The sequence below is a fragment of the Aspergillus neoniger genome (assembly GCF_003184625.1).
Source record: "Aspergillus neoniger CBS 115656 unplaced genomic scaffold BO87scaffold_52, whole genome shotgun sequence".
NCBI lineage: Eukaryota > Fungi > Ascomycota > Eurotiomycetes > Eurotiales > Aspergillaceae > Aspergillus > Aspergillus neoniger.
The window spans coordinates 57,833-82,132 of NW_020291180.1; the positions used below are offsets into that span (position 1 = coordinate 57,833).

General features: G+C 49.9%; 9 protein-coding genes and 1 non-coding gene across 10 annotated transcripts; 7 read left to right on the plus strand and 3 right to left on the minus strand.

Annotated features, from left to right (window-relative positions):
* The first annotated feature begins 2,362 nt into the window (after positions 1 to 2,362).
* BO87DRAFT_463197 (spherulation-specific family 4 protein) lies at positions 2,363 to 4,229 on the plus strand. The gene is made up of 3 exons (XM_025629219.1): positions 2,363 to 3,108; positions 3,159 to 3,516; positions 3,589 to 4,229. Exons 1-3 carry the CDS (start codon positions 2,768 to 2,770, stop codon positions 3,901 to 3,903), a joined length of 1,014 nt encoding a protein of 337 aa, XP_025474687.1. The 5' UTR covers positions 2,363 to 2,767; the 3' UTR covers positions 3,904 to 4,229.
* A 1,213-nt stretch (positions 4,230 to 5,442) lies between these two features.
* Positions 5,443 to 6,949, minus strand: BO87DRAFT_380752 (putative cell wall organization protein/glutathione transferase (Gto3)). The gene is made up of 3 exons (XM_025624367.1): positions 6,481 to 6,949; positions 5,949 to 6,413; positions 5,443 to 5,902 (listed from the first exon to the last, which is right to left on the minus strand). The coding sequence occupies exons 1-3, from the start codon at positions 6,862 to 6,864 to the stop codon at positions 5,735 to 5,737; spliced, it is 1,017 nt and encodes a 338-aa protein (XP_025474688.1). The 5' UTR covers positions 6,865 to 6,949; the 3' UTR covers positions 5,443 to 5,734.
* A 923-nt stretch (positions 6,950 to 7,872) lies between these two features.
* On the plus strand, positions 7,873 to 8,939 carry BO87DRAFT_380754 (xyloglucan-specific endo-beta-1,4-glucanase A). Its single transcript, XM_025624368.1, has 2 exons — positions 7,873 to 8,334; positions 8,388 to 8,939. The coding sequence occupies exons 1-2, from the start codon at positions 7,994 to 7,996 to the stop codon at positions 8,791 to 8,793; spliced, it is 747 nt and encodes a 248-aa protein (XP_025474689.1). The 5' UTR covers positions 7,873 to 7,993; the 3' UTR covers positions 8,794 to 8,939.
* Positions 8,940 to 9,158: 219 nt separating this feature from the next.
* BO87DRAFT_t257 lies at positions 9,159 to 9,230 on the minus strand. Its single transcript has one exon. It is a non-coding gene; the product is annotated as a tRNA-Glu (tRNA).
* Positions 9,231 to 11,395: 2,165 nt separating this feature from the next.
* BO87DRAFT_449091 (Zn(II)2Cys6 transcription factor) lies at positions 11,396 to 13,614 on the plus strand (the record flags this gene model as incomplete). Its single annotated transcript, XM_025628330.1, has 3 exons — positions 11,396 to 11,541; positions 11,594 to 12,320; positions 12,376 to 13,614. 3 exons carry the CDS (start codon positions 11,396 to 11,398, stop codon positions 13,612 to 13,614), a joined length of 2,112 nt encoding a protein of 703 aa, XP_025474690.1.
* An 813-nt stretch (positions 13,615 to 14,427) lies between these two features.
* On the plus strand, positions 14,428 to 15,579 carry BO87DRAFT_449092 (iron-containing alcohol dehydrogenase; the record flags this gene model as incomplete). The annotated part of the gene is made up of 1 exon (XM_025628331.1): positions 14,428 to 15,579. One exon carries the CDS (start codon positions 14,428 to 14,430, stop codon positions 15,577 to 15,579), a length of 1,152 nt encoding a protein of 383 aa, XP_025474691.1.
* A 309-nt stretch (positions 15,580 to 15,888) lies between these two features.
* BO87DRAFT_369453 (O-methyltransferase) lies at positions 15,889 to 17,316 on the plus strand (the record flags this gene model as incomplete). Its single annotated transcript, XM_025621978.1, has 4 exons — positions 15,889 to 16,373; positions 16,419 to 16,481; positions 16,564 to 16,649; positions 16,706 to 17,316. The coding sequence occupies 4 exons, from the start codon at positions 15,889 to 15,891 to the stop codon at positions 17,314 to 17,316; spliced, it is 1,245 nt and encodes a 414-aa protein (XP_025474692.1).
* A 661-nt stretch (positions 17,317 to 17,977) lies between these two features.
* BO87DRAFT_320258 (cupin domain-containing protein) lies at positions 17,978 to 18,549 on the plus strand (the record flags this gene model as incomplete). Its single annotated transcript, XM_025619888.1, has 2 exons — positions 17,978 to 18,097; positions 18,169 to 18,549. 2 exons carry the CDS (start codon positions 17,978 to 17,980, stop codon positions 18,547 to 18,549), a joined length of 501 nt encoding a protein of 166 aa, XP_025474693.1.
* A 305-nt stretch (positions 18,550 to 18,854) lies between these two features.
* BO87DRAFT_449098 (cytochrome P450) lies at positions 18,855 to 20,519 on the minus strand (the record flags this gene model as incomplete). The annotated part of the gene is made up of 5 exons (XM_025628332.1): positions 18,855 to 19,807; positions 19,857 to 20,042; positions 20,092 to 20,389; positions 20,432 to 20,445; positions 20,480 to 20,519. 5 exons carry the CDS (start codon positions 20,517 to 20,519, stop codon positions 18,855 to 18,857), a joined length of 1,491 nt encoding a protein of 496 aa, XP_025474694.1.
* An 857-nt stretch (positions 20,520 to 21,376) lies between these two features.
* Positions 21,377 to 24,226, plus strand: BO87DRAFT_410688 (FAD/NAD(P)-binding domain-containing protein; the record flags this gene model as incomplete). Its single annotated transcript, XM_025626359.1, has 8 exons — positions 21,377 to 21,463; positions 21,542 to 22,136; positions 22,190 to 22,474; positions 22,540 to 22,789; positions 22,892 to 22,922; positions 23,232 to 23,410; positions 23,691 to 23,925; positions 23,975 to 24,226. The coding sequence occupies 8 exons, from the start codon at positions 21,377 to 21,379 to the stop codon at positions 24,224 to 24,226; spliced, it is 1,914 nt and encodes a 637-aa protein (XP_025474695.1).
* Positions 24,227 to 24,300: the final 74 nt, after the last annotated feature.

The following is a 24,300-nucleotide window of genomic DNA, read 5'->3' on the forward strand; positions in this document are numbered from 1 at the left end:
AGAACAGCAACCAGTGGGGAATGCCTAGAGATAGTGGTGGAGAATTCTTATTTTTAACTATCTTATTGGTTATATGCCTCCCCTCCTTCACGCCGCTGGTGATAAGCTCTGAGATGGCTGGAACCGACCTTTGCTGGAAAGAGTATAGCAAGGGAGGGTAAGGTTGTAACCCTATTTATCTCGAGGGTTTATCTTAGTCACCCTCGTCCAATCACGGCATTTCCATGCTCCGACGCTATACCAAAAGGAGATGTCAGCCCCGTTCACGAGGCTGTTCGGGTCATCGTTGTTGCGAATTTTTCTCTTTCTTTCCCTTCTTTGCCCTTCTTTTCCTTTTCAACGAGGATCTCCCGGTCGTGGGTCTACAGTTTAATATTCCAGTGGGGACGGAGCAGTTGGGCTGGTTCCTCGGTGAATGGCCGAAGAAAAACGGCCATACCTGGATGAGAACATGCCATGCTGCAGGCTACTAAAAGTAGTGGCATGATGGGGGTCGGTGATAGGCTCGGCTGACGTTGAGATAAATACTATCTGGAGTGACACCTACCGGTTCAAGATACTAGCAGCAGCTAACAATGAACGGCGTCGAGCATGGAAGCTCTCGAAGCCTTGCTGGAACACCAGTTTTTTTTTTTTTTGGAACTCTGGCCAATATGGATGGGTGGATTAGTTGGTTCCTCGTCCACCAATCACTGTGGCTATAAAGGCTGTCGGTCAAATCTGCCGGACCAGACCAAAGGAGCAATGCAATGAATGGCTGGAGCCTAGAGCGGACGACGGAGGATTCATCCCCGATGGCAGGCGGGATAACCGCCGACTATCGCCAGTTTACACACAGACAGTTATCATATCAGCCGCGATATCAACACAACGGTCAACACTACAACCAGTATAGTTGTTACTGTCAATCAGATGCTGTTGGGTTCAAAATACTGCTGCTCATTGCATCTCTTTCGGCGTGATACTCCCTATCTAGTAATAACTGCCGACTGTAAAGGCAGACAGTCACTGACTGGCAGAGCCAACAGTGGCGACGCTACTCTGCTGCAACGTTACAGCATCAGCAGTGAAGTTACTCGCTTAGGAGGGCGCTCAGGCACTTGTACGCGCTGTGACTGAGACGTGACCTCATGCCAAGCACGGTCAAACTTTGTTTCCCCATAGACCGTCAGTCAATACATGTGGACCTTCAGTCTGTTGCATTGCTTTGTCCAAGGGATTATTGTAATGAAGAAGGTTTGATCGGAGAATAATCAAGATCAAGAAATCAAAGAGTGCATTGAATGAATGGGTGTCTGGATCAAATAATTTTCCGGTGCCTGCTACTAGTCCATTTTCGGGTTCGCTCAGGGCACGCCGCCAGGAACCCTTCCGGACCCCCTTCCAAGAACTTAGGTATCCGGTCGGGAATGCCTTCAACTCTCCCAGAGAGAGACCCAGCTGATCGGGGAGTCTCTGGCCCTGTTGCACCAGTCTCAGAACGTATACAGATGGAGTCACCCACCATCTTGCTGCCTAATGTCTCCTGGACCTCCTGAATTGATACGTCCATCACCTCGGGTGGCCGATAATTATGTAGTACACATTTCTTTGTAGTCAAATACCGATCAACAGGCTCCCCGAAACGAGGCGGCACTAGCCATGGGGGTGGTGATAGATCCTGTTCCATCGCCGGGTCTAGATGGCGGCAACCCGGTGTGTACCTGGTCGTCACTCCCAGTACCTCTACTTCCGGCCCCATGATCATGTCGCTGCATTGCTTTCTTGACCAGATAATCCCCAGATTTACACCTCACGATATCATCTGCATATCCTCGGAGATATCATCTCAAGCAGATCAATTTTGAACCTGCGTCTTTGGGTAGGTGAGCAGCGCGTAAACTCCGATGATTCCCTCAAGACAGGACAGACAGTACCTGCAAGAACCAGCGTTAGCCCACCAGCTGACAGTGGCGGTCCCTCTCTGCTCCTGGACCAACTGCTCATTTCATATAAGCTCAAGGACCCCAAATGCAGGCATAGTTCATGACGCAACGACGGATCCGCCAACCACAGGAAGCGATTCACGCTCGCGTATGGCCCAAATGTTGGGTCGGTTTGGAATCCTGCAGCGACGTGTGGAAATTGGACGGGGCCATCCGCGACGCGGTGGGGAACATTCCCAGCGGTATGCCCAGTGATGGTAGAAACAGAAGGGACAAGTAGGACACTTCATTTCCAAGGTAGTTATTCACCGTTGACCTGTCTATCACATCAAAGTATACGGGATAGTCAGTAGCACAATGTACTAGAAACATGATATATCACTAGCAAACGGCCGTTCTGAAACCATCTGCTACCCGCAACCCCGAGCGTTCTTTTAGTCCGAGCGGATCGTGTAATTTCCAGCGACGCCCCCGTCATTCCCCAGATCGCCCAATCACCACCACGAATGCCATTTAATGGCCAAACTGCCTATACCCTGCAATCTCCACCCGATCCAGCATCTCACCGGTTCGTGCTCGAATCGGATCCCCGCCTGGTGTTTCACCTAAAATGTCCGATGGGGGGCGCCATCATTTCCAGCGCCAAAAACCTGTCATCTCATCTTTCATTCATTGTCCCTCATTCATTCCGTTCGGGGGCCAGTATATAACCCTTCAGGGCCCCATCCAGCTGGTCTTGGATGGTATGGTGTTGACTCCCAGCTTCTGGAAAGCCTGTCGCCTCGTCTTTCATTTCCCCAACTTTTTGTCATTCCTTTATCGATTCTCAAGACTTTACCGCCATGTTCGGATCTACTTCTCGCCTCATCCTGGGGATGCTCAGCTGTGTGGCCCTCCTGCCCAGTCAGGCTTTGGCAGCACACCAGCACGTTGGTCACCGTCACCATCATCCCATCAATCCCACCCAGCAACCCCAGCCCAGCACCCTCATCACTATCGCTCAGAGCACCGCTCCTACTGAAGCCCCTTCCGCATGCTACTGGGCCCCATCTGCAGTATCCTCAGTAATTGCCTCCGCCTCCGCCTCTGCCGCCGCGGTAGTCGAGAGCAACATCACCGCAAAGGTCATCATCCCATTCTACGTCTATCCCGAAGCTGGCGCCTGGGCCCCCATGGAAGAACTGTATGTTGTAATATCATGACTCTGCAATCCCCACTTACTAACCTCCCCAGCGTCGCGGCTTTCCCCAACGTCCACTTCACCATCATCATCAATCCCGACAGCGGTCCCGGCTCCAGCAGTCTCCCTGACAGCAACTTCCTGACCGCTGTTCCCAGGCTCACCAGCTACAGCAACGTACTCGCCATCGGCTACGTCCCGACAGAAAAGGGCACCCGCTCCATTTCGGATGTCGAGAGCGACATCAAGACTTACGCCGGCTGGCCCTCCGCCTCCGGTAACTCCTCCTTCGCCGTGCACGGCATCTTCCTCGACGAAGCCCCCAACGCCTACAGCGAGGAGCTGGTTTCGTACTACCAGCAACTCGCCAATCTCATCAAGGAGAGTTCCGGCCTGGGACCGGAGAACTTTGTATGTCCCCCTGCACCTACCCCATTCGTACACCACCTTGCATCCGCAGTAACTGATAAATGATATGTATAGGTCGTGACCAACCCCGGCACAGTCCCCGACTCGGCCTACCTCACCATTCCCGACTCCACTGTGGTCTTCGAGTCGCCCTACGACTCGTTCCTGAGCGCCGTGTCGGAAGACTCATTCTCTGCCATCAGGGGCGGCAATCACAGTGCCCTGGCTACGATGGTCTACTCCGTCCCGGATACCGTGCATCTCCCGACGCTGATTAGCCAGGTCGGGAACATCTCCGACCAGATCTTCCTGGGAAATACGAGTTCGTATACCGTGTATAACTCGTACATGAACCAGGTCATTCCGTTGTTGTTGCCTGTTTCTTCTTGATGTGGATGGTGGCTGGCTGGCTGTCGCAGGGCGATGGGTTAGATAGATGTTGATATGTTTCAATTCTTGTCTCTCGTTTATTTCACCGTTTACGTATATAGATGTGTATGTTGTGGAACAATGTGCATTTTATTCCCCCAAGGGTGTTTGTTATATGTCGGTAGGCTACAGATGAAGCGGTGGTTGAAGATACAGTCAGTGTAGGTACGCCGCGGCGCCACCCGTGGGAATTCCTCAGCTGGGCTGAGACAGTTTCATCCCTACAGTAGGATAGGGATAAAACATGACCAACAAATACTTCGAAGATATTTCATATACAATCATTTCATTCCCATCAATTTTTATGTGTTTATATAATATATACATAGTAAAGTACTCCATCGCCTAACTCCCACCATAAACTTAGTATCTAACCTAGTACTAAACAGTCAGCCCTCACTCCAACCCAAACGATATGTCAGAAAGGCGCAACATACAACAGATGTAGGCAGTAACAAATTAGATAATATCACCAACAGCGGCATCTACATCCGCGCCAACACTGGCTGCTGCATCTGCAGCGCCCGAGACCACCGCGCCGACATCAATGTCGATGGGATTGGCGGTGGCGAAGACGGCCAGGAGGGAGAGGGCGGAGAGAAGGATGAGCTTCATTCTGGTATCTGATTGGAACTGTTAGTAAAGATGTCTGCTTTGTAGTAGTGTATAGTGAAATACATACGGTGGTGGTAGGTAGAGTGGTATAGGGTGGCTTGGATAAGTCTTGTAGGTGTGAGAGGTAGAGAGGTAGTAGATGAGAGTGATGGTAGATAGATCTGAAGACCATGAAGGTCAATTTATATCTTTCTCTACAACAATATTATCCCATATTCTCTGCAATGCTCAACAGTCAGAAGAAAGTCTAGAACCATGTCATTGATGGATGCTCTACATACATGGTTATGACCCAGTCGATCGGAGACTACCATTTTTGAGGGGTTGCGGGGACCCATTTTTGGGTTTCTCGGGTGGCCGGGAGGCGACCGTTGAGATAGCCGTTGATCGATCTGGCGGTTGCTTCAGATAAATTGAAATGCGGTGTTTTACTACTTACTAGTGGTAGTCTACTATTTTTATCAAGAATTCTGATTCTCTTATCTAGATGTGATATTATTCAAGATGGTGTTAAGGTCTTAGTGATTAGGCCAGATTGGGAAAATTTGACTGAGAATAACTCGCAGGCTTGTTCGATACCGGTGTCTGTATATTATAGGTTCAAAGTCCTATCCCTTGAAGGCTGTAGTTTTATATTGTGCACCTAGACCGGATTCAATAATGGATGGCATGTCGCTTGCCTTTTCCACCTAAATTCAAGATAGCCATCGGCCATGCCACGGCTACATCTACGTCCCTATATCTGAACCACGGTTCCGTCCGGGTCAGGGGAACTTGACTACGTTCTAGGCGTTTACGTGATCGACTACATTTGCGACCTGCCATTAAACCAAGGTACTGGCTAATCGTATTTTTATGACAGATGCTATGGTTGGTTGAGAGGTACTCTGGTCTAGATGCATTCTGTCAATGGATGGGTTCAGGACACGTACGACTCAGGGCGAACCAGATTTCATCCCAGTTTTTATAGCAGATTACCGATCGGAGATCTCACAATTCAATTCAGCTCGCTCAAATCAAGGCATGTCGCTCAAATAACGTTCTCATTCTGCAGATCCGCTGATCATATCCTGGCTACCTTGCGGAGCACACTTCCGACCGGCTTGGCTGGCGTTAATGTTCATGAAGACAATGCGGTCATGGCTAATGGTATGACCCCATAATCCTGGACATAGGTCTACTGGCTTACATCGGGGATACTGGCTTCATGTTCCAACACAGCCGGGTGCTTCACTCCTCCAACTCGCAACTTTGCCCAATTACTCTCCACGCCCTCCTCGATGTCCGGGTACGGGCCTAGTGGTGTGATCGCCTTCGGGTTGATATGCCAGTGGCTCTTCGTATACTATTGCAGTTAGCACATATTCTCTGGGCGTATTTAGAAGACTCACATTTTCCTTGATATGCTTGAAGTCCGTAGTCTCCCTCGCAGCCTTCACATCCCAATACATCCCCTTGAGCCAGTTATGAAGCACCGGATAATCATGACGGATGGTCCCCAAATTACACTTGAAGTGCTCCACATACACCACGTCGAATCGAATCAATGTCGCATACAGCATCACATCCAACTCCGTCATCTCCTTCCCTAGCACGAACGGGCCGCCATTCTGCGAGACAATGCGCTCGAGCTTGTTCAGTGCCCCGAATACCCGAACCACATTACGGTCGTATTCCTCCTGCGTGTCTGTGAATCCGGCCTTGTACACACCCGAGTTCACGTCCGATTGCATCCACGGACTGATCGCGTCGATCTTCGCTTGCAGATGGCTAGGGTAAAGGTCGATTTCCGCCAGCGATGACGGGATCTGGGAGTTGAATGCTTTGGGGAGCCAGCGGAGCATTTGTAGACTTTCCTAGATTCAGCACATCCGTCAGTTATTGTAATGAATCTCCATCTCAACACAAAGATAGGTAGCATACATTACAAACCGCCGTCCCCGTCTTCGTATCCCATAAGAGCGGCACCGAATACCGTCCTTTATATTCGGGATCCGCCCGAAAATATACCTTGTGCAGGTAATCCTCTCCGTATAGATGATCCACCGTTGATCCGGGGTACTCGTCGTCCGATTCAGGGAACTTCCATCCCGGCCAGCCCTTGAGATCTCCCTTTGGGTACGCTCGCACGACACTGGTTTTGATAATGTCTGTGAGACCTTTGAGGTGTCGGACAAAGTTGACGCGGTGAGCAAATGGGCAGAAGTATCCGATGTACAGGTGGTAGCGGTCGGGTTCGGCGGGGAAGTCGGTGCTTGGGATGATGCCGTGCCAGCTGTCGGCGGTTCCCGCTTGGTGGATGGTCATTGTGGTGGTGATGTTGATATTGGAGGTATTTGATGATAGTTTGGGGGATTCAATGGGAGAAGAAGGGTGAATAGGAGAGTATTAGGAATGATGCAGGGACAGTTGGCAATGCCATCATCTGAGGGCTCAACTATGCGGGGTCCGGAGCAATTCCGCACTGGCGTCATGCTGGATTCGTCATCATTCTTGAAGTAACTAACTAACTAGTTAGTTATGCAACTATGCAACTATGCAGCCATGTAACTAATGCTGTGCCAAGGCTGGCCACGTGGTGAGGATATTTTATCTCAGATATTTACTTGCAACTATATCGACTATCCCCTGAGTACTAACCTTTAAAGACCTGGTTCATGCTTGGCTCGGATTGTGTCATCATCTGGGCTGTTAGTACTATGCTTGGCAAGATCTGCAACATCTGGGTCCCGATATTTTATTATCATTCTACTCAGATGAACAATACCATAAAGCACACACAACAGTTTTTTGTATATTACTTTTGCAGAATTCATTTTTCCAATTCTTGACGAGCACCATTGAGGGGGCATTGATCTTTCGAAAACCAATAGGTGAATTCATGTAAGCTCTCCTGACTGCAACTCTTGACTACGGCCAACTAGTAACTTATATTTAGTGCAGACATTGATCGGGGATAATATGCTTTGTTAGCGTTCACATACCAAAAGCACAGCTGCTACGCTCCAGCTACTTTGCTGCTGACCGCTTGAACCTCAACACCCGGCTTACCCGGACACAATCAGTGGGGCGCAATCAAGCTCCGTTAATCTCACAGCTTAGACTATCTCCGAGGGCAGTGCAAGCTTCACGCACCAACTTTCTCCAACAAGGATCGATCGATCGCCGTAAAGCATGCCCGATATGGCCCCGCTAAGCTGCTGTCAGACTAGGCCACCCGCTAAGCCACTCGACTGCGACCGCAACGCGGCATAAGATGAACTTTTTAGCAGGAATGTGATGAAGAGAATGATCCAATTCCCACTCAGTCAAGTTGGGGGCGAAACCTAGTTCCCCCTTAATCAACAAAACAGAGGAAATAAAACCAGGTAGAAAACCGACCCGGTTGACAATTCCTCACACAGAATCTCGACCAGTTCACTGAACCTTTATCATCATGAACCGGTACCTGTCTATCCCCCTGTGCTTGGCGAGCGCTGTTCCTGCGCTAGCGGGTCTGGCGGCCCGCGACCCCATTGGCACCATCTGCACCAAGAACAACATCATCACCACCGACGACTTCATCCTCTACAACAATCTCTGGGGTGAGGACTACGCTACCTCTGGCTCTGAGTGTACCTACCTCGACTATGACAGCGGCAACTCCATCTCGTGGCAGACGTCATGGACCTGGGCCGGCGGTGACGACTACGTCAAGAGCTATCCCAATGCCGTCTTGAACGTCGGTGCCAAGCAACTGAGCACGATCACTACGATTCCCTCTACCTGGAAGTGGAGGTGAGCCAATATCCCCTATCACCAATAAAGCTACTGTCTAATCATGATATCAGCTACACGGGCGACGACCTCGTCGCTGACGTCTCCTACGATGCCTTCCTCGCCACCACGGACTCCACAACGGCCACCCACGAGTACGAAATCATGATCTGGCTCGCCGCCTACGGAGGCATCGAGCCCATTGGCAACTCGGATGGTCCTATCGCTAGTCCCACCATCGGTGGCTACACCTGGGATCTCTACGAGGGACCCAACGACTGGACCGTGTATAGTTTCGTGGCCCGCGAGACTATCACGGACTTCTCTGCGGATCTGATGGAGTTCTTCACTTATCTCGTTGATAATGAGGGTGTCTCGTCGAGCTTGTATCTGCAGACTTTGGGTGCGGGTACGGAGCCGAAGACGGGCTCTGATGCTTGGTTCACCGTTGCGCCGTACACCATTAGCATCAACACTTAGTGGTTGAGATATTTTGACAGTTACGGGCGGGTTGTTTGGCCGGGGAGATATAGTGGATCCTTTGGAGATGCATATTGAACAAATCGAAGATCCGTTCATAAGCAAATTGAAATTAATATCGTCGAGGATGAATTTGAAAATTCTTAATGGAACAGTAGCAAGTTATACTGCTTGTAATGGTAGAAGTCAAGATGGAGTCTGTTGCTGTGGATTCCCTGTGGCCTGATCGGACTGCTATCCTATTGCACTGGCAATGTAAATTTGCCGCGTAAGAGATCAAAAGAAAATTAAATGAAAATTTGGAAGGGACATGCATCATATCATAAGCGGGTGATTGAGAAAAAAACTCAAAAAGAAATGTTGAGCTCCGATAGGGGGAATCGAACCCCCGGCTGCCGTGTGAGAGACGGCGATGTTAGCCACTACACCATATCGGATTACTTGTTACTCTTCATCTTTTTCTGCCCCTATAAGGCTAAAATGAGCTGTTGTCACGTGGCTCCCGATCGCATCGTTTCAAATAACTTCCTCACCTTCCCTCCATAGTAGTGTACTTTATATACCCACCCCATCGTCATCATATTCAAACTGAGTTTCATATGTATGTGCTTAACACGTTACTATAGTATATGTTCGGCCTGAGAACTACGATGACAATTGTTCAAACCCACTGCTTTGTGAAAGTAGTCTTGCTCCTATTGAGGCTTGAAACATATATTTACTACATCGGGAATAAGGAATTTAATTCCTCAGCATAAACTCGATCGAACAAGACGGTTTCTATGCTCATAATTGCTATAGATTTCTCGAATTCAGACTTACTGCGAGAGAAAATATCCCCAATAGGTATGGCCAGTTTGTCGCGCCACCATTAGCCAGCGAGTTACAGGGAGTTATTCAGCATTGCACAAAAAGCACCGTTTCTGCAGGCTGGAACAGCAACATATGATCGGGAACTTGAAATATGTTAGTTGAACCATGTATGGTATTTACTTCCTACATACCCAGTTCACAACGTCATTAGCAGCGCTCGAGACCGCGTGTGTAGCCTATTTGCGGCCTCTTGCAGCTAAAATTCCCGCAGAGCACCTGAGACGTCAGCCCGAGCAGGATTACGAATTTTCCTAGAGATGAGGTCCGGGAGCTGAGAGCTAACCATCACCGTCCTTCCGCGATTAGATAGTCTTGTTACACAGATGTCAGCCTGATTCTCAGCAACCACCGGCCTATTCTAATCCGGACGGAATCGGATTTGTCGGAGATTGACCCTGGGTCAAGACCACTGGCATATGTTCTTCGTCCTCGTTGAGGGACTTAAGGCGCACGTCGAACTAGTGAACCGGGAATATACCAGATTTATGTCAAGGCATTGGTCTTCTTTAGTGAACGCATCGGTTCTCGTGCATTCGACAATGGCCAGCAACCAGAACCCCTGGGATTGAATGTTGACTGCAAGTACAGCATGCACTATAAGCTGGACGACCGAAAGATGTACGACTCAGTTATCAGGATTTCCACAAGTCGACCCGATACTGTTGGTCATACCCGACAAGTCATCGTTAAGTAGAACTGTTCGAGTAAAAGCATTAGATATACTATACCGGCATCCCGACCGCCACCATCACACGGAGAAAGGTTAGATGGTGTCCTATAGCATTGAGACAGCAAGCGCATCCATCCTTGACATCGGGATGGCTGGCTGAGCTGCCCGTATGCCGCTGACTCAGCGGTAATCAAGAGTTGACCGACAATGCTGCACCTCCATCCAGCCTATCCATGGCGGTGCTGCGAAGAGGAGTCTCGGATAAAGGCGTAGTAAAGTTGTAGCTGCTGCCTGCCGAGGCATGCTGCAGTGGTAGGGGCCATCTGCCGACGGAAATGGCAACACCCCTCATATGTCATTGCTATTTGTGTTCACTCAATGGAGCACAGGCATTCGCCTGTTTCCTGGCCTTCCAAATAGGATCACAGGCCTGAAGATCTAGCTATTACGAGAAGGAACGACACACTCATGCACTTGGAATCACCGCAGTCTGATTTCAAATCCATGTCGTCGTTGGCCTACGTCACCTTATCACTACCCCTCCCTTTGGCTCACAGTCACTTCTGAGAAATTAGCGCCTGTTATTTGAGTGGACCCTATAACCCCCAAAAAGGATGTGAAGCCATAGGAGTGCGGTAATAAATGGGAATCGTATATTGGGCTACCAATCGAACCCCCGGCGAAAACCAAGAAGAAGCTACCGCTTCTGCCATTGAATAAGACAGAGGGCGTGTCAAGTGTAACCTCCCTTGTCAGAGTTATCGAATGTCCTGGCCAATCTGCTGATGGCAAGGCTCAGTACGATGGAGTATAATAGTGTAGCCTCATTGACCTTTGTCATGCACATTCTACAAGCTGGAATATTTTCGCTCTTTTGGTGCACACATTGTTGGTGGCTCGGAAGGTGGTAGAATTTCCGGGACAGGGACATCGAAGTTTGACGGAAAAGCGCAACCTAGCTGAAACACTCATGAAGCACAAGAAAGTATGACACTCATCTTACTGACATCGTCCTACTACGCACTAACGGCGATATCCCAGAACCGCGGTGAAGATGCCATGCCAGACTTGGCGTGTACCAGATGCCGAGAGCGCAAGATACGCTGCGGCCGGGAACGGCCTCATTGTCATAACTGCGAGAGAGAGGGCGGTGTGATTTGCCTGTATCGGATTCCTGCCAAACGCGTTAATCACCTCAAGTTATTGTCAGTGAATCTCTTTGGCTAGCAAGGACATCGATCGCTAATCATGCTATAGGTGCGGTAGCATTGAACGACTGCAGGATCGATTGACGATAATCGAGTCTCACCTTAGTCGACTCCATGGTTTTGGCCCCCGGACTCCGGGGTTCGAAGAGGACCACGAATCATCACAAGCAAGAACCTTGCTAGAGGGTGTATCTGCAACAAGTAGTTGCGTTGATATTGACGATGCAGAGGCGCACAAGCAGGAGGTTTCCGGGATACTTGCCCCTAAACAGTCAAAATATTACTTTGGACGCTCATGCGTTGCTGCTCTGTGCGAAAACCTCAAGGTAAGGGTTCAGTCGGTACCCCACGCAACAGGGCCTATAGGGCGACCGCTCTGCGAAATGTTACAGCATTTATGCGAGATCACAAAAGTATCCGAACCTATCCCATCGTACAGTGACCGGCTCGTCGTTCCACTGCTGCCTAGGCAGCAAGTTACCGCCGCCATAGATCGGTTCCTCCAGAACCTAGACTGCCAGACCGATGTCTTCGTACCGGACAATCTAAGCGCCAACCTCCAGCGCCTGCACTCGCAGCATCAGCCGCAGCCCGATGATGCCGCGTGGGGCATATGCTTCCACACCATTACCCTGCTGGCCCGGGTCACATCCCAAGCTACGCAGGGATTGCTTGAAAACTTTGTGCATTCCTTTGTACCCAGCCGGGCGGTAGTGGTTTGCCCCGGTCTGCTAAATACGCCTAGACTCATAAACGTGCAGGCTTTGCTTCTCCTCGTATGGTAGTAGACTTAGGACCTTCTGGTGTGCAGAACTGACATTGAATATGTAGAGTGTTGCGGCACAAGCTTTCGACTATTCTGGATCGGCAGAGTTGATATTCGCCCATGCGTGCACACTGGCGCGAATCTTAGGTTTGAATTGCAGCCAAGCTTCAGACCACGGCGACATTGAACAGGTCGAACGAGGCAAGGTACTTCGAGCATTGTACGTCCGTGATAGAAGTTTGTATACGCTTCGTGGATCAGTGCTTTGGCTGCCATGTGACGAATATAACATCGCTACTCAGTTGTGTGCAACTAGTAACGAGTTAGGGAAGCACTCAACCCGGCTCCATCTAGCCATGGTGCAGGAAGACATACACCGACTGGCTCAAGTCGGCTCGATTTCTGCGAACACACATGACAGCCAAGAACTGCTGATGCGCATTGAAAAGCAGCTTGATGAGTATGGTCGGACATTGTATTTATTCCACGGCCAAAACGCTCCGTCAGAATGCTGTGGATCCCATGCTATAGATACGATGGAGTTCTTGGCAACGCGAATCATGGCGTTTCAACATGGACAGGAATCATATCACACGCGACAAATTCAGCAAGATGCGCGGTTGAGCTGTTTGCTTTTGCTGATAGCACACGGGGACCAGGATCCGGCGATTTCATACTACTTCAACGCTTTGTTAACGGGAGAAAAAACCACACCAAATAGCAACCATCAGTCTCATTGTTTCCCTAAAGTGTCATTCACGAGTGTGTTAAACGCGTTCTCCGTTCCCACCTTTTTCATTCTATTACAAGATCTTCTCATGTCGCCCCCGCGTGAAACTCCAGCTGGCATGATATCCGACTTGGATTTGCTGCGGCGGGTGTCAGCTTGCTATACCAATCATGCTAGCCAAATACCGGCAAATACCTACCACCAAAAGATAGCATGGGCATTCTCAGAATTGATGTCTTTGGTTCGCGTTGTTGTGGACGCACGTTTGGGCTGTCATTTTATTGACTCACCTCGGGCCCCTGCTCAGAATGACCTCCCCAGTCCCCCATACTGGCCGGTGGCTCAGCAATCAACCGCCCCTTTGAACTGGGAGAATTGGCTCAGCGGCGCATCATCGCTGGCACTGCCTTCCCTTGGACCTGCGACGCCGCTCGGGACATGGAACGCTGGAACCCCGGCTCTGGACGGCGAAGGATTGATGACGTGGCCAACAGCTAGCGGGAGGCCGCCTGTGGCACTGAAAAATTCACATTATGAGCACGTAGGTGGTGTTGAAGATAGGGATGCACTGTAAGGTGATGCCTGTAGATTGTGCTTGCCGCTTGTCCTCGGAGCGGACGTACTTCCAGGCGCTTGTCTGAGGCTGGTGGGCGATGACGATTTGCAGTGACAGCTCAGCATAACTGGCATGGCTAGGCATCGTCTAGGCATATATAGATTCGGCTAGACTGCAATCATACCTCTGTTTCCCCTGATGGAGAATAGCTGACTGAAATGAGTAACTGTGTGCCAATACGTAGCAAAATATGATGTCTTACAAAAGCCGACTAAGTGGTAATCGGTAAATCGTGTGCGACAAACCACTCGGCAGGACTGAATGCTCACCAAGATCAGTTGGCGCTTGGCACTTGGCCCTATTAGACCTTACCATCACATAGTTGTCCTAAGTTCCTCTTAACCTTCCTTCTTCCATCATAGGGAATCTTGTGGTGTCTGTTACACTGTGTCTCCGGGGTCCGGGGCACAGCTCGGTACCCGAAATCCGGCGAACCCTGGCTGTGTTTTCCATAATTTATGAGCAGGCAATGCATCGCTGGCAGAGCCACTCATTGCCCCATCGTTAAGGATATTCATAAAGAGGGATAGAGTTTTACTAGTAGAATAGTATATAAGACCGTGAAAGCCTCAGAACCTTGCCAAATGTCACAGCGTATCGATTATTGCTGACATTCCATTTCTCCCAGCATTAGCATAGTTCAAGAGGATTAGGGGACTCTGCCTTTAATACACAGCAACAAGTTTCAGCTCACTTGGCCGTGTCTTGATTCGAGATCCGAGCAGAATACGCACACAATTTACAACTCCATCTACAGGATTCACCACCATCATGTCTCAACCTCACCCCTTCTCCGGCCACTGGCAACCCAATCCTCACCTCCAGCACCTCTACTACGGCCCCGACTGCGTCTCCCAACACCTCCTCGGTACCCTCCCAAAATCTACATCCAAAGCCATCATCATCACCGGCACGACGCTAGCTACCCGAACTCCACTCGTCCAGCGCCTTCAAAGCCTCTTATCCACCCACCACGCAGCCACCATCTCCTCCATAGCCCAACACACTCCCTCCCACGTCATAGACGATGCCATCAACATTATATTAACCCTCCACGCCGAAGACCCCACAATCGACACCCTCATATCCCTAGGCGGCGGCTCCCCCATCGACGCCGCTAAAATCCTTGCCCTCAAATTCCACCAAGCCACCAATATAACCCTAACCCACCTCGCCATCCCCACGACCCTCAGCGCTGCTGAAACCACCCCCGCCGGAAGCACCACGCAACCCGATGGAACTAAAACCGGCATCCGAGATGCCAAAATGGCAGTACATGCTATTTTCTATGACCCGGTGTATACAAAGTACACCCCGATGGATCTCTGGCTCAGCACGGGAATCAGAGCCCTAGATCATGCCGTCGAGGCGATGTATCATCCTACTGCCAGTGAAGTGCCGTGGAAGATCCTTGCTATATACGCAGTGAGGGAATTGTTCGAGTGCTTGCCCAAGGCGAAGAAAGATGGTGATATGAGCGACGACGCCATAACTGTTAGGCTAATGCTAGCTGCGTTTGCTAGCTCGGGACTTAAAGGTGAGGATCTGGGCGCCGGGATGGGGTTGTCGCATTCGCTGGGATATGCGCTGGGGAGTCCGTATGGAATCCCGCATGGGGTTACGAGCTGTGTTACGCTTGGGAAAGTGGTCGGGTTTATGGTGGGTGAGGGGAAGGGGAGGGAGATTGCGAGGTTGGTGGATGCGGTAGGGGGCGTGAGGACGGGTGATGATGAGGTCGATGCAAGGGTTGTCGGGGAGAGGATTGTGGCGTTGGTCGAGACTTTGAGGCTAGGGTTTAGGTCCTTGGAGGATTTGGGTGTGGGTAGGGATGAGGTTCCGGTTATTGTGAGGAGGGCGTTGAGGGGAGTTGATAAGGGGGAGTTTTATGACAAGGTTGAGGGGTTGCTTGGGTCGTTCTTTTGATGTAGGGATTCAAGGGGGTGTGGGGGTGTTTGAGATGTTAGTATTTCCCCTTTGAGGGTTCAGAGAGATAGTGTGACTTGGGAGAGTTAATTGAACGATTGAGTTTTGCCTTTATCGTAATATTGCTATTGTGTTCATGGCAGCATGGGGTAGCTGTATGCTGACAGATGTAATCTGCTCGGATTCCGGACGCCGCATCGGAATGTACTCGCTCGTATACACAATAGGATCATTTATAGCGACAGCCACCCCTCCTTGGCATAAACTAGGATAAAGTGCTTCCAGAAAGCTAATTTAGCAGCCGGAAAAATGACTTCAACTATTCGAGAACTAGCTACTCAGATCCTCGCACTCTGCACCCAGCTTGAACAAACCTGCAATGAAGCTGATATCCCCCCTCCGTCACTCTCCGCAGACACCGAAAGTACATTCTGGTCTGATTCTGAGATAACAGCTACACGAACTACAGCTCTTGGTCTCCTGGACGAGCTAACGTTGCTCATACAAGGCCCACAAGAGTTTCTACAAGAGTTCGTCGCCTCCCACTGGGACCACGGGGCGCTATATGCGTTCCTCCACTCACAGACCCTGGAGCATATAGCCCGCTCGGGGCGGGCATCTATTGAAGACCTCGAATCTCAATCCGGTATCCCAGCGGACAAACTTGTTCGGATTCTTGGGCTACTTCGGTGTCGGCGCATCATTGACGAGCCCGAAACGGGTGTCTATACTTTGACTGCTGTGTCGAAAGAGCTAATCAAAGACAGTGACTCAAGGGCGTGTTTGGAGTTCCAGTACGTTTTTCCTGCGAGCTAGGGGTGTGAGTGCTTATGGAATAGATTATTCGAGACGCGTATTGCGAGTGCGCATTTGGCGGATGCTTTGGCGCGGAAGCCGAATGGGTATGCCGACGGGGTGTCGGCATTTAAGGAGGGGTGGGTAGAACCCGTCGGATTGTGTGATTGATTCGTGCTGATATGATAGATTCGGCATGGAAATGTACGACTGGCACGCTTGCCATCCTGACAAGGGAGAACGATTCCGTCATGCTATGAGGGGTGTTTCGCGTGGTAAGTACCTTAGTCTGTCCCTGTATGAGGACGTACTGAACACATGGATATGCTAGCCCTCGACCCCGCGGACGCCCTAATTGAGGAATATATCCAGCAGCACAGTCCCACCACCAGAACGAAGATCATCGAGATCGGAGGCCGCTACGGCTTCGCCTCTGTCTCCCTCGTACAAAACCACCCAGAACTCTCATTCGAAGTCCGCTCCGACTCTCAAGACTTCCTCGACCGTGGCGGCGCCCAAGTTCCATCTTCTTGTCGGGAACGAATATCCTTCACGCATTGCCAGTCGGTTTTCGATTCACCCCCCGCGTGCGATACGCATACGGTATGGCTATACGTTATTAGAAATTTGTTGTGGAACTGGTCCGATACGGATGTTGTGAGATTGATGAGAGCTATTAAGCGAGGAGTGGGTGCATCTACCCGTATCTTGGTTACGGATGGGGTGTCTCCTGTGTCAGGGCAGTTCCCACTACATGAGGAGATTGCGTATCGAAGGAGGGACGTTACGACTATGAGTATGCATAACGTAAAGCAGAGGACACAGGAGGAGTGGGTAGGGGTGTTCAAAGAGGCTGCCCCGGGTGTACGGGTGGAGACTACGTTTGGGAGAAGTTCGCATGTCTATAAGGGTTTGTGGGAGATTAGCTTTATCGATGAATGATGATGATGGAGATAGCATATAGAAGAGGTTTTGGATCTACGTTGGGTGGTAAAGTGGCGACAGAATTGTGTAGATGGGAAGAATGAATATGTACGTCCAGGATACTGTTCATGGACTCGCTTAGCACTTTCCATTCTTAACCTTGCTGTCAAGCATGGCACAGGTTATGGCAGATCCTCAAGGTTGATCCCGGGAAAGCCACTCCAAGGTCACCACATGCTCAATCGCAGCATCAGCCCATACTTATGCCGATAACCTCCGATAGCCAAGCATAAGTATCAATCTGATTAGTAGTTGATTTTCAAAGCAATGTTTCACAACCAGCCCGAAAGCAAACCATGTCAGCTCCCGAACTGTCATGAGGGGAAACCCGGCGCCAAGCCAGTGTACTCTTCGTCGGGTTCCGACCTACTCAACTGAAGCAATTATATACAGACTACTAGCAATGCTACTCCCCGTAGAGATGACCTAAATAGCTCCACTGTAACAACCAAGATCATGGACCGCGTCGACCTATCCTACACAAAGAACCTATCCATCCATCACTACCAGCCGGAAAAGACGCCATGGCGTCGATTGGGACAATGTACAACCGGTTTCCTGCATACTCCCGTACCTGTGCTCAAATATCTTACTAACGAGAAAAGACCTCTATCGCGTTATGGAAGACGGGACGCACACTCAATACCGTCTCGCCGCAATCGAAAGTCTCCTTCCGCCTCACAGCGAGGGTCCCGTGTTCCATTCCCATGAGATGCATGATGAGGGGTTTTACGTTACGGTGATTATCTCGCTATCATAATATTCCCAGTTCTTAGAAGTGAAGGTCTTCTGATAATGAACGGCTTGTAGAAAGGAACCGTCCGTTTCCACAGCCCCGGCCGTGCCGACGTTGATGCCAAAGCAGGTGACCTGATCATCGTCCCTATCCGTCTGCCTCATCGATTCAGTAACCCTTTCGACGAAGAAGCTGTCTTTATGAACACAGCTACACCGGGATTCTTCGTAAGGTACTTCGAGTACCTTGAGTACTTGATTGGCGAGGGGACGGAGCTTACGCCGGAAATCAACAAGGCCGCGTTGAGAAGGTTTGCGACTGTGCCGGTAAGCAAGGAGGAGGTAGAAATGTTGGAGATGGAGGGGATGAGGGATGGGAATGTAGTTGTGGCTGAGACTGCGACTGAGGGGGAGAAGTTCGTGGATTTCCTGGCCGAGGAGAAAAAAGGTGAATAGCTTTAGTACTGATGGGTTTACTTAAAAAAACCATGGGTGGCCTAAGCGTACGCATATATTGCTATCAAGGGGTGGAATGCAGTCCGTTGAGCAGCAGACCGGGCATGTAAAGTGGCTTTGTAAGTTATCGAGGATTAGCGTTGGAATGCCACTAACGACAATGTGTGGTTGGCGTGAGCTATGAGGCAAGGGACTAAAGGTGGCATTAGCAGCTGCAGAGAGAAGTACTGGACCAAACATATTAATCTAATCTCATCTTCACCTCCCGGATAATATATGCGATATGCATTCTGTCTCACACATTATCATTGGTCACCTCTCGGTGCCAATCTCACTAACAACGGCGGTTTCACCCAGAACCCAAAGACCTTCTGTCCATCAGCCCAAGCCTTTCCTGTCTCAAACAGCTCCATATCAAATAGAAACAGCAGTTTCGCCGCTATTAGTCGCATTTCGGCCCACGCTAGGTTCTTACCAAGGCAGTTCCTGGGCCCAAAGGAGAAAGGTTGGCAGCTTTTCGGGCGATCAATGGAAAAAGGCCACTTCTCCTGACATTCTGGCAGCCACCGCTCAGGTAGGAAGTCCTGTGGACGGTAGAAGTTGCGTGGGTCATGGTAGCATGCAAAGTGATTGACTCCCACCGTCACTCCAGCGGGTACAAATTTACCGTCAATAACTGCGCCGTTGGCTGGGACAACTCTGGGTAGAGTCACAGCTACAGGAGGGTAGATACGCAGAGTCTCCTGCAGTACGGCGTTTAGATATGGCAGCTGGGTGACAGAAGAGATATCTATCTGCTCGTACTTCTCGAATGCGCCACGGATCTCAGCGATGAGTCGGTCGTACACACTCACATGCGATAGAATGTAGTATGTGAACGCGCTCAATGCTGTCGCCGACGACTCTGACCCAGCTATGCTGAAGGAAAAAGCATTGACATTCATCTCTGCCCGTGACATCCCTTTTTCCGTCTCCATTGCAGCGAGGATGTAGTGCAAAAAGTCCTTGCGGTCGGTGTTTCGAGCTACGCGACAATTGACGGTTTTAATAACTCGCTGCATGTTCTGTGCCCGTGCTCCCGCAATGGACTTGGGCATGAATAGCTGCCGAAAAGAGAGTAGATTGTAGTAGGCGAACATTTGGATGAAAGTCAATTCTTTGGAGATTGCACGGATAGATCTCACGAAGGGATCGTATTCCGCGGTGTTCAGGCAATGGAACCTTTCGCCGAAGGAAAGGTCACGAATGAGATCATATGCTATTGATTTGAGAATTGTTGAAATAAGTTCAGACAGCTGATAACATACCAATGAAGGTGAACCAGTCTACCATGTTCTGCGGGCTATCGTTTGCTCGAGCGGCCAGTTGTCTCATGAGCTGGTCTACATATCCCTGGATGATGACTTCTTGCTCACGTAAAGCTTTTTCGGAAAAAGCATGCGACAGAAGCCGTCGCTGTCTCGTATGTGTCTGTCTATCTGCCGTCAGGATATCTGTTCTCTGTCAGTTTCGACTGAGGCAGTCCTTGAAACGGAAGTATACTTTGTACGCCAGTTGGCGTTCGCAGCGAAAAGACGGGATCTTTGCCCATCTCATCCGATCGCGGTCCGTAAATAGCTCTCCATGCTTCCTCTGAGTTATAAGATAGTTCATTCGGAGCTACTCGCACGATGTGGCCGTATCGTAGATGCAATTCGAGCAGCTTCTGGTATAGCCGGCCTTGAGCCTGGTACCAGCACCATGGTAGCCGCGTGGCAGCCCATAGCCTGGGGCCTGGGTACCGCCTCAGTGGATGCAGAAACGCATTGTAGCATACGTAGAGAACGATGCATGCGAGCAGCTGTTGACATCAGTACAAGCCGCCTCGAGCTCGAAGACTTACCGATGTAAGGGCAGCTGCACCAAGTCCAAACATAGGACCTAAACTAACAACCTGAGTCAATGCCATTCCTCTGAAAGTTTGGAAACATGGTGTCAGTGTATTAGGAGCTGGAAAGACATGTGTATCGGCGAGGTTCTGAAACAGCCCAATTGAGTAACTCGTGGAGTTCGTCTCCTCCTCTTGCAGCAAAAGCGAGACCCGAAGTGGATGTAGTCAGCTGTGCAATCTGACCCCGAGACTCTGTGAGACCTGATAGCTAGTCAGCATTGCAATTTTAACCACCATCAGGCCATGGAATGCGAGTGGGGCGTTTATCAGAGTATGAGTTTAGGCGCAAGGGGGTGACGCCTCCAAAGACCTAGACTGTTACTATATCGGACATAAGCAAAACGGGAAAATACAGGAGGGGCTATTTCATGGATTCCACTAGCTAATCAGGCCAAGTTAAAGTCAATTGGCCTTTTGTTCTTTTACTGTAACATTCGTCTTCGAAACAAGTCCTAAGAAAATGTGATTTGTTAGACTGACAAATAGGACGTTCATTTCAGAGAAATTTTATCTTTTCCCGAATTTGAAGCCAGTATATCTAGAAAACTGGAAAAGAAAACACTTGTCATCGGTCATCCCGTAACAAGGGAAAATGCCGCGTAAGTATGCAGTTTGTCGGCTTGCTGAAGTATGGTCGGAAATGGCCTCCGTCGTACAGTGACCCTGACTGGTATAGCGCCAGCAAGTTCCCGTATACAGCAAATGTTGTTACTTGCGATGCACAAGCAGAAAGCATGGGTTATGGCATGTGGCTGAATCAGGTGATAATACCCAAACCTAGATGAGATACAATAATAAACCCTTGCCTGATGGTACTCCTATACCACCCCCGCTCCTTCCCCTCTGCCACATTCATCACTGAACCATCGAACCACTGCACACAGACTCACATCCAACATGACCGTCCCCAGCTCAGAGGACACACACGTTCTTATCATCGGCGCAGGTATCACAGGCCTTATCCTCGCACAATCTCTCAAGAAGGTAGACTTGACCCCCACGCCGCCAGAATTTCGCCAAATACCCCTCCCTAGGTAACAGTAACCGTCTAACGTGCCGCAGGCCGGCATCCGCTACTCCATCTTCGAAAAGGAAGTGTCTATGAACTATCGCAGCAATGAATGGACGATGGCTATTCACTGGTCTCTCGACCGTCTGCGCGACCTCCTCCCCGCCGACCGTTTTGCGCACATGGAATCCGTCTCGTGCAACCCAGACGTTGCCCTGAACGCGGGCGGAAACTATCCCATCATCCACGGAGAAACTGGTCACTTGATTGCCGGTGTGCCGTATGCCAAAGGACTGCGGGTTCCGCGCAGTAAGATGCGGGATCTGTGTAGCAAGGGGATTGACGTCCAGTATGGAAAGAATCTGATCGATGTGGCGTTCACTGAAAGCCATAAAGGAGTAGTTGCATTGTTTGATGATGGTTCCATGGTTGCTGGAACTATCCTCATCGGTGCGGATGGGCCTCGCTCGAAGGTCCGTGAGTTTGCCATGGGATCGGCCGAAAAGGCGGCTGTTAGCCGCTTCCCTATTTTTCATACTAACATGACTGTTACCTACAACGATGCCGAGAAAGCTAGATATGTGAGGCAGCGTTTTCCGACGAGTTATCTGGCTTTGAGTGATAGGTCGTATCATGCATTCCAATCTAGTAGGTATTCATATCTTGTTTACTTCACTTTGGGTGGGTTACTGATTGGGTAGTCTCGAGCATGCCTGATGGTCCCGATCACCCTGAATCTTGGATATTTCATTTGGCTATGGCCTGGTTCATGGACCACGGTCAACCTGCAACTTACCGCGAAAGACTAGATATGATCCGCGAGAAAGCCCAGAGTCTCGCTGAGCCAGCTCGGTCCTCGTTCACTTGGATCCCGGATGATACGCAGGTCCATAAAGCTGATATCAGCTACTGGGTTACTCAGCCTTGGGATAATCGACAGGGAAGATTGACGTTGGTTGGGGATGCGGCGCATCCGATGCCGCCGTGTAAGATAACCCTGCAGTAACTGAACATAGTGATGTACTAATGATGGTGTGATTCGGATGATTAGACAGAGGACAGGGTCTCAATCACTGCATATGTGATACATCTCATCTTTTGGCTGGTATTCAGAAGGTAGTGGCTGGGACTGCTACTCTGCAGGAGGCGATCACTGCGTACGAAGCAGAGATGATTCCCCGCGGTCACGATGAAGTCAAGTGCTCAGTAGAAAACGGGTATATGCTGCATGATTGGGAACAGGTCCGTGAGAGTCCTGTTTTTCGACAAGGCTTCCGGCCTATGAGTGGGCACGATCGTGGGTCTGTTGATGGACATGAGAAGATGCAACCAAAGGATATTGTAGCCAATTGAGTGTGGTAAGGGAGGCACATGCATCTGTTGTGAGAGTGATGAGATATCAGTACTACGATTGATACTTATGCTGTTTACGTCGTGCTGCAAAACGCTGGCTTGTTATTGGGGTACTGCTGAATCTAGTACAACACAATGGCGCAGTCGTTACAGATCCATATCATGCAATTGCGGAGTACCACACTGAGCTGACATTGCTAAACACACTACAAATCCAGCAGACATACAGTAGACATTCTCAAACCCCATTACAGGTGTGAGCATCCGAAGTAAGCGTTAGTCGGCTGTCTCCATGTATATGACCTGCTTAGGGCCAAAATCCAGTCGCGCAGAGCTTGTTCGCACTGCTATCTAACCGACTTGTTTACTTAAGAAAGCAATATATGATAGCCATTGTATCGCGCCTCCGATGGTAATATTCGACAACACAAAGGACGGGGATATATCAGCAAAGCCACGTGCGCCATTCCCAGATATGGGAACCTGGGCACCCACAGGGCATGTGTCGTGATACCCGAGCTAGCCCGTAAGGCTGACAGCCTTTCTATGGGAAGACATCCCTCAGGCTGGTGCTGTTAACGCTAATTGACAGGGATTATTCTGGTCAATATCAGTGGCGGCAAGAAGTCTTACAGATCTGTACGAGATCCAAAAATCTGACGGAGATACCGACATCATGGCATCTGTATTCCCCGAACTGTGTATTCCGCATCGGAGTCACTAAGCGTTCCGGACACCGAAACTTAACTTCTCCAGCTCCACATGTCATGTCTTGTGTTCCACGGAAGCATGTGGAATTGCCTCGGAGACCGAATATTATCTTCCGACTCTTGGTGGAATGCCCTTAAGTTGGAGACGCTCACGTTTGCTGAAATGTAACTCCAACGCTTTGTGCCATTCCTCCTACCGCAATTCATCGGTACTGTATTTAACGATGGCCTCTGAACGCCTCTACGCCTTGACAATTTACGGCTACCGCAAGCCAGGTATGCCTGAGGATGAGTATCATTGTTATCTAAGTGATCACCATGCTGTTTTGGTGAGAAACCATCTCGTGAAGATGGGTATTGTCAGATACACTCTGGTAGGTTGGCTAAGAAACTATGAGAGGGAGAAGCTACTGACGCTGCTAGACGCACAACACGTCCGAGACAAAAGAGATGATGAAGCGTATTTTTGGAAACCTTCCAGAGGGCCATACTTCTGATTGCGACTGCTTGGCCCAGATTATCTTTCGTGATGTGGAGGATTATGTCCGCGCTCGGAATGACCCCTACTACAAGGAAGTCATTTTTCCCGATCATGAGAATTTTGCCGACTCAAACAGAACTCAGTTTGTGACTGGCTGGGTGGAGTGCCATATTGTTGATGGGAAGATAGTCTAGAGGCATCTCATTTAGAGTGATAGTGGCGAATGGTCAAGCAAAGTGCTACAGCCAATATTTAAAATCGGGCAGCT

Excerpts from the sequence above, each read along its gene's own strand:
- BO87DRAFT_380754 (XM_025624368.1), top strand. The coding sequence starts at position 7,994 with ATGAACCGGTACCTGTCTATCCCCCTGTGCTTGGCGAGCGCTGTTCCT. Across the intron at positions 8,335-8,387 it reads CCCTCTACCTGGAAGTGGAG|CTACACGGGCGACGACCTCG; the intron begins GTGAGCCAATAT and ends TCATGATATCAG.
- BO87DRAFT_463197 (XM_025629219.1), top strand. The coding sequence starts at position 2,768 with ATGTTCGGATCTACTTCTCGCCTCATCCTGGGGATGCTCAGCTGTGTG. Across the intron at positions 3,109-3,158 it reads TGGGCCCCCATGGAAGAACT|CGTCGCGGCTTTCCCCAACG; the intron begins GTATGTTGTAAT and ends TAACCTCCCCAG. Across the intron at positions 3,517-3,588 it reads GCCTGGGACCGGAGAACTTT|GTCGTGACCAACCCCGGCAC; the intron begins GTATGTCCCCCT and ends TGATATGTATAG.
- BO87DRAFT_380752 (XM_025624367.1), bottom strand. The coding sequence starts at position 6,864 with ATGACCATCCACCAAGCGGGAACCGCCGACAGCTGGCACGGCATCATC. Across the intron at positions 6,414-6,480 it reads CGGGGACGGCGGTTTGTAAT|GAAAGTCTACAAATGCTCCG; the intron begins GTATGCTACCTA and ends TGCTGAATCTAG. Across the intron at positions 5,903-5,948 it reads TCAAGCATATCAAGGAAAAT|TATACGAAGAGCCACTGGCA; the intron begins GTGAGTCTTCTA and ends TAACTGCAATAG.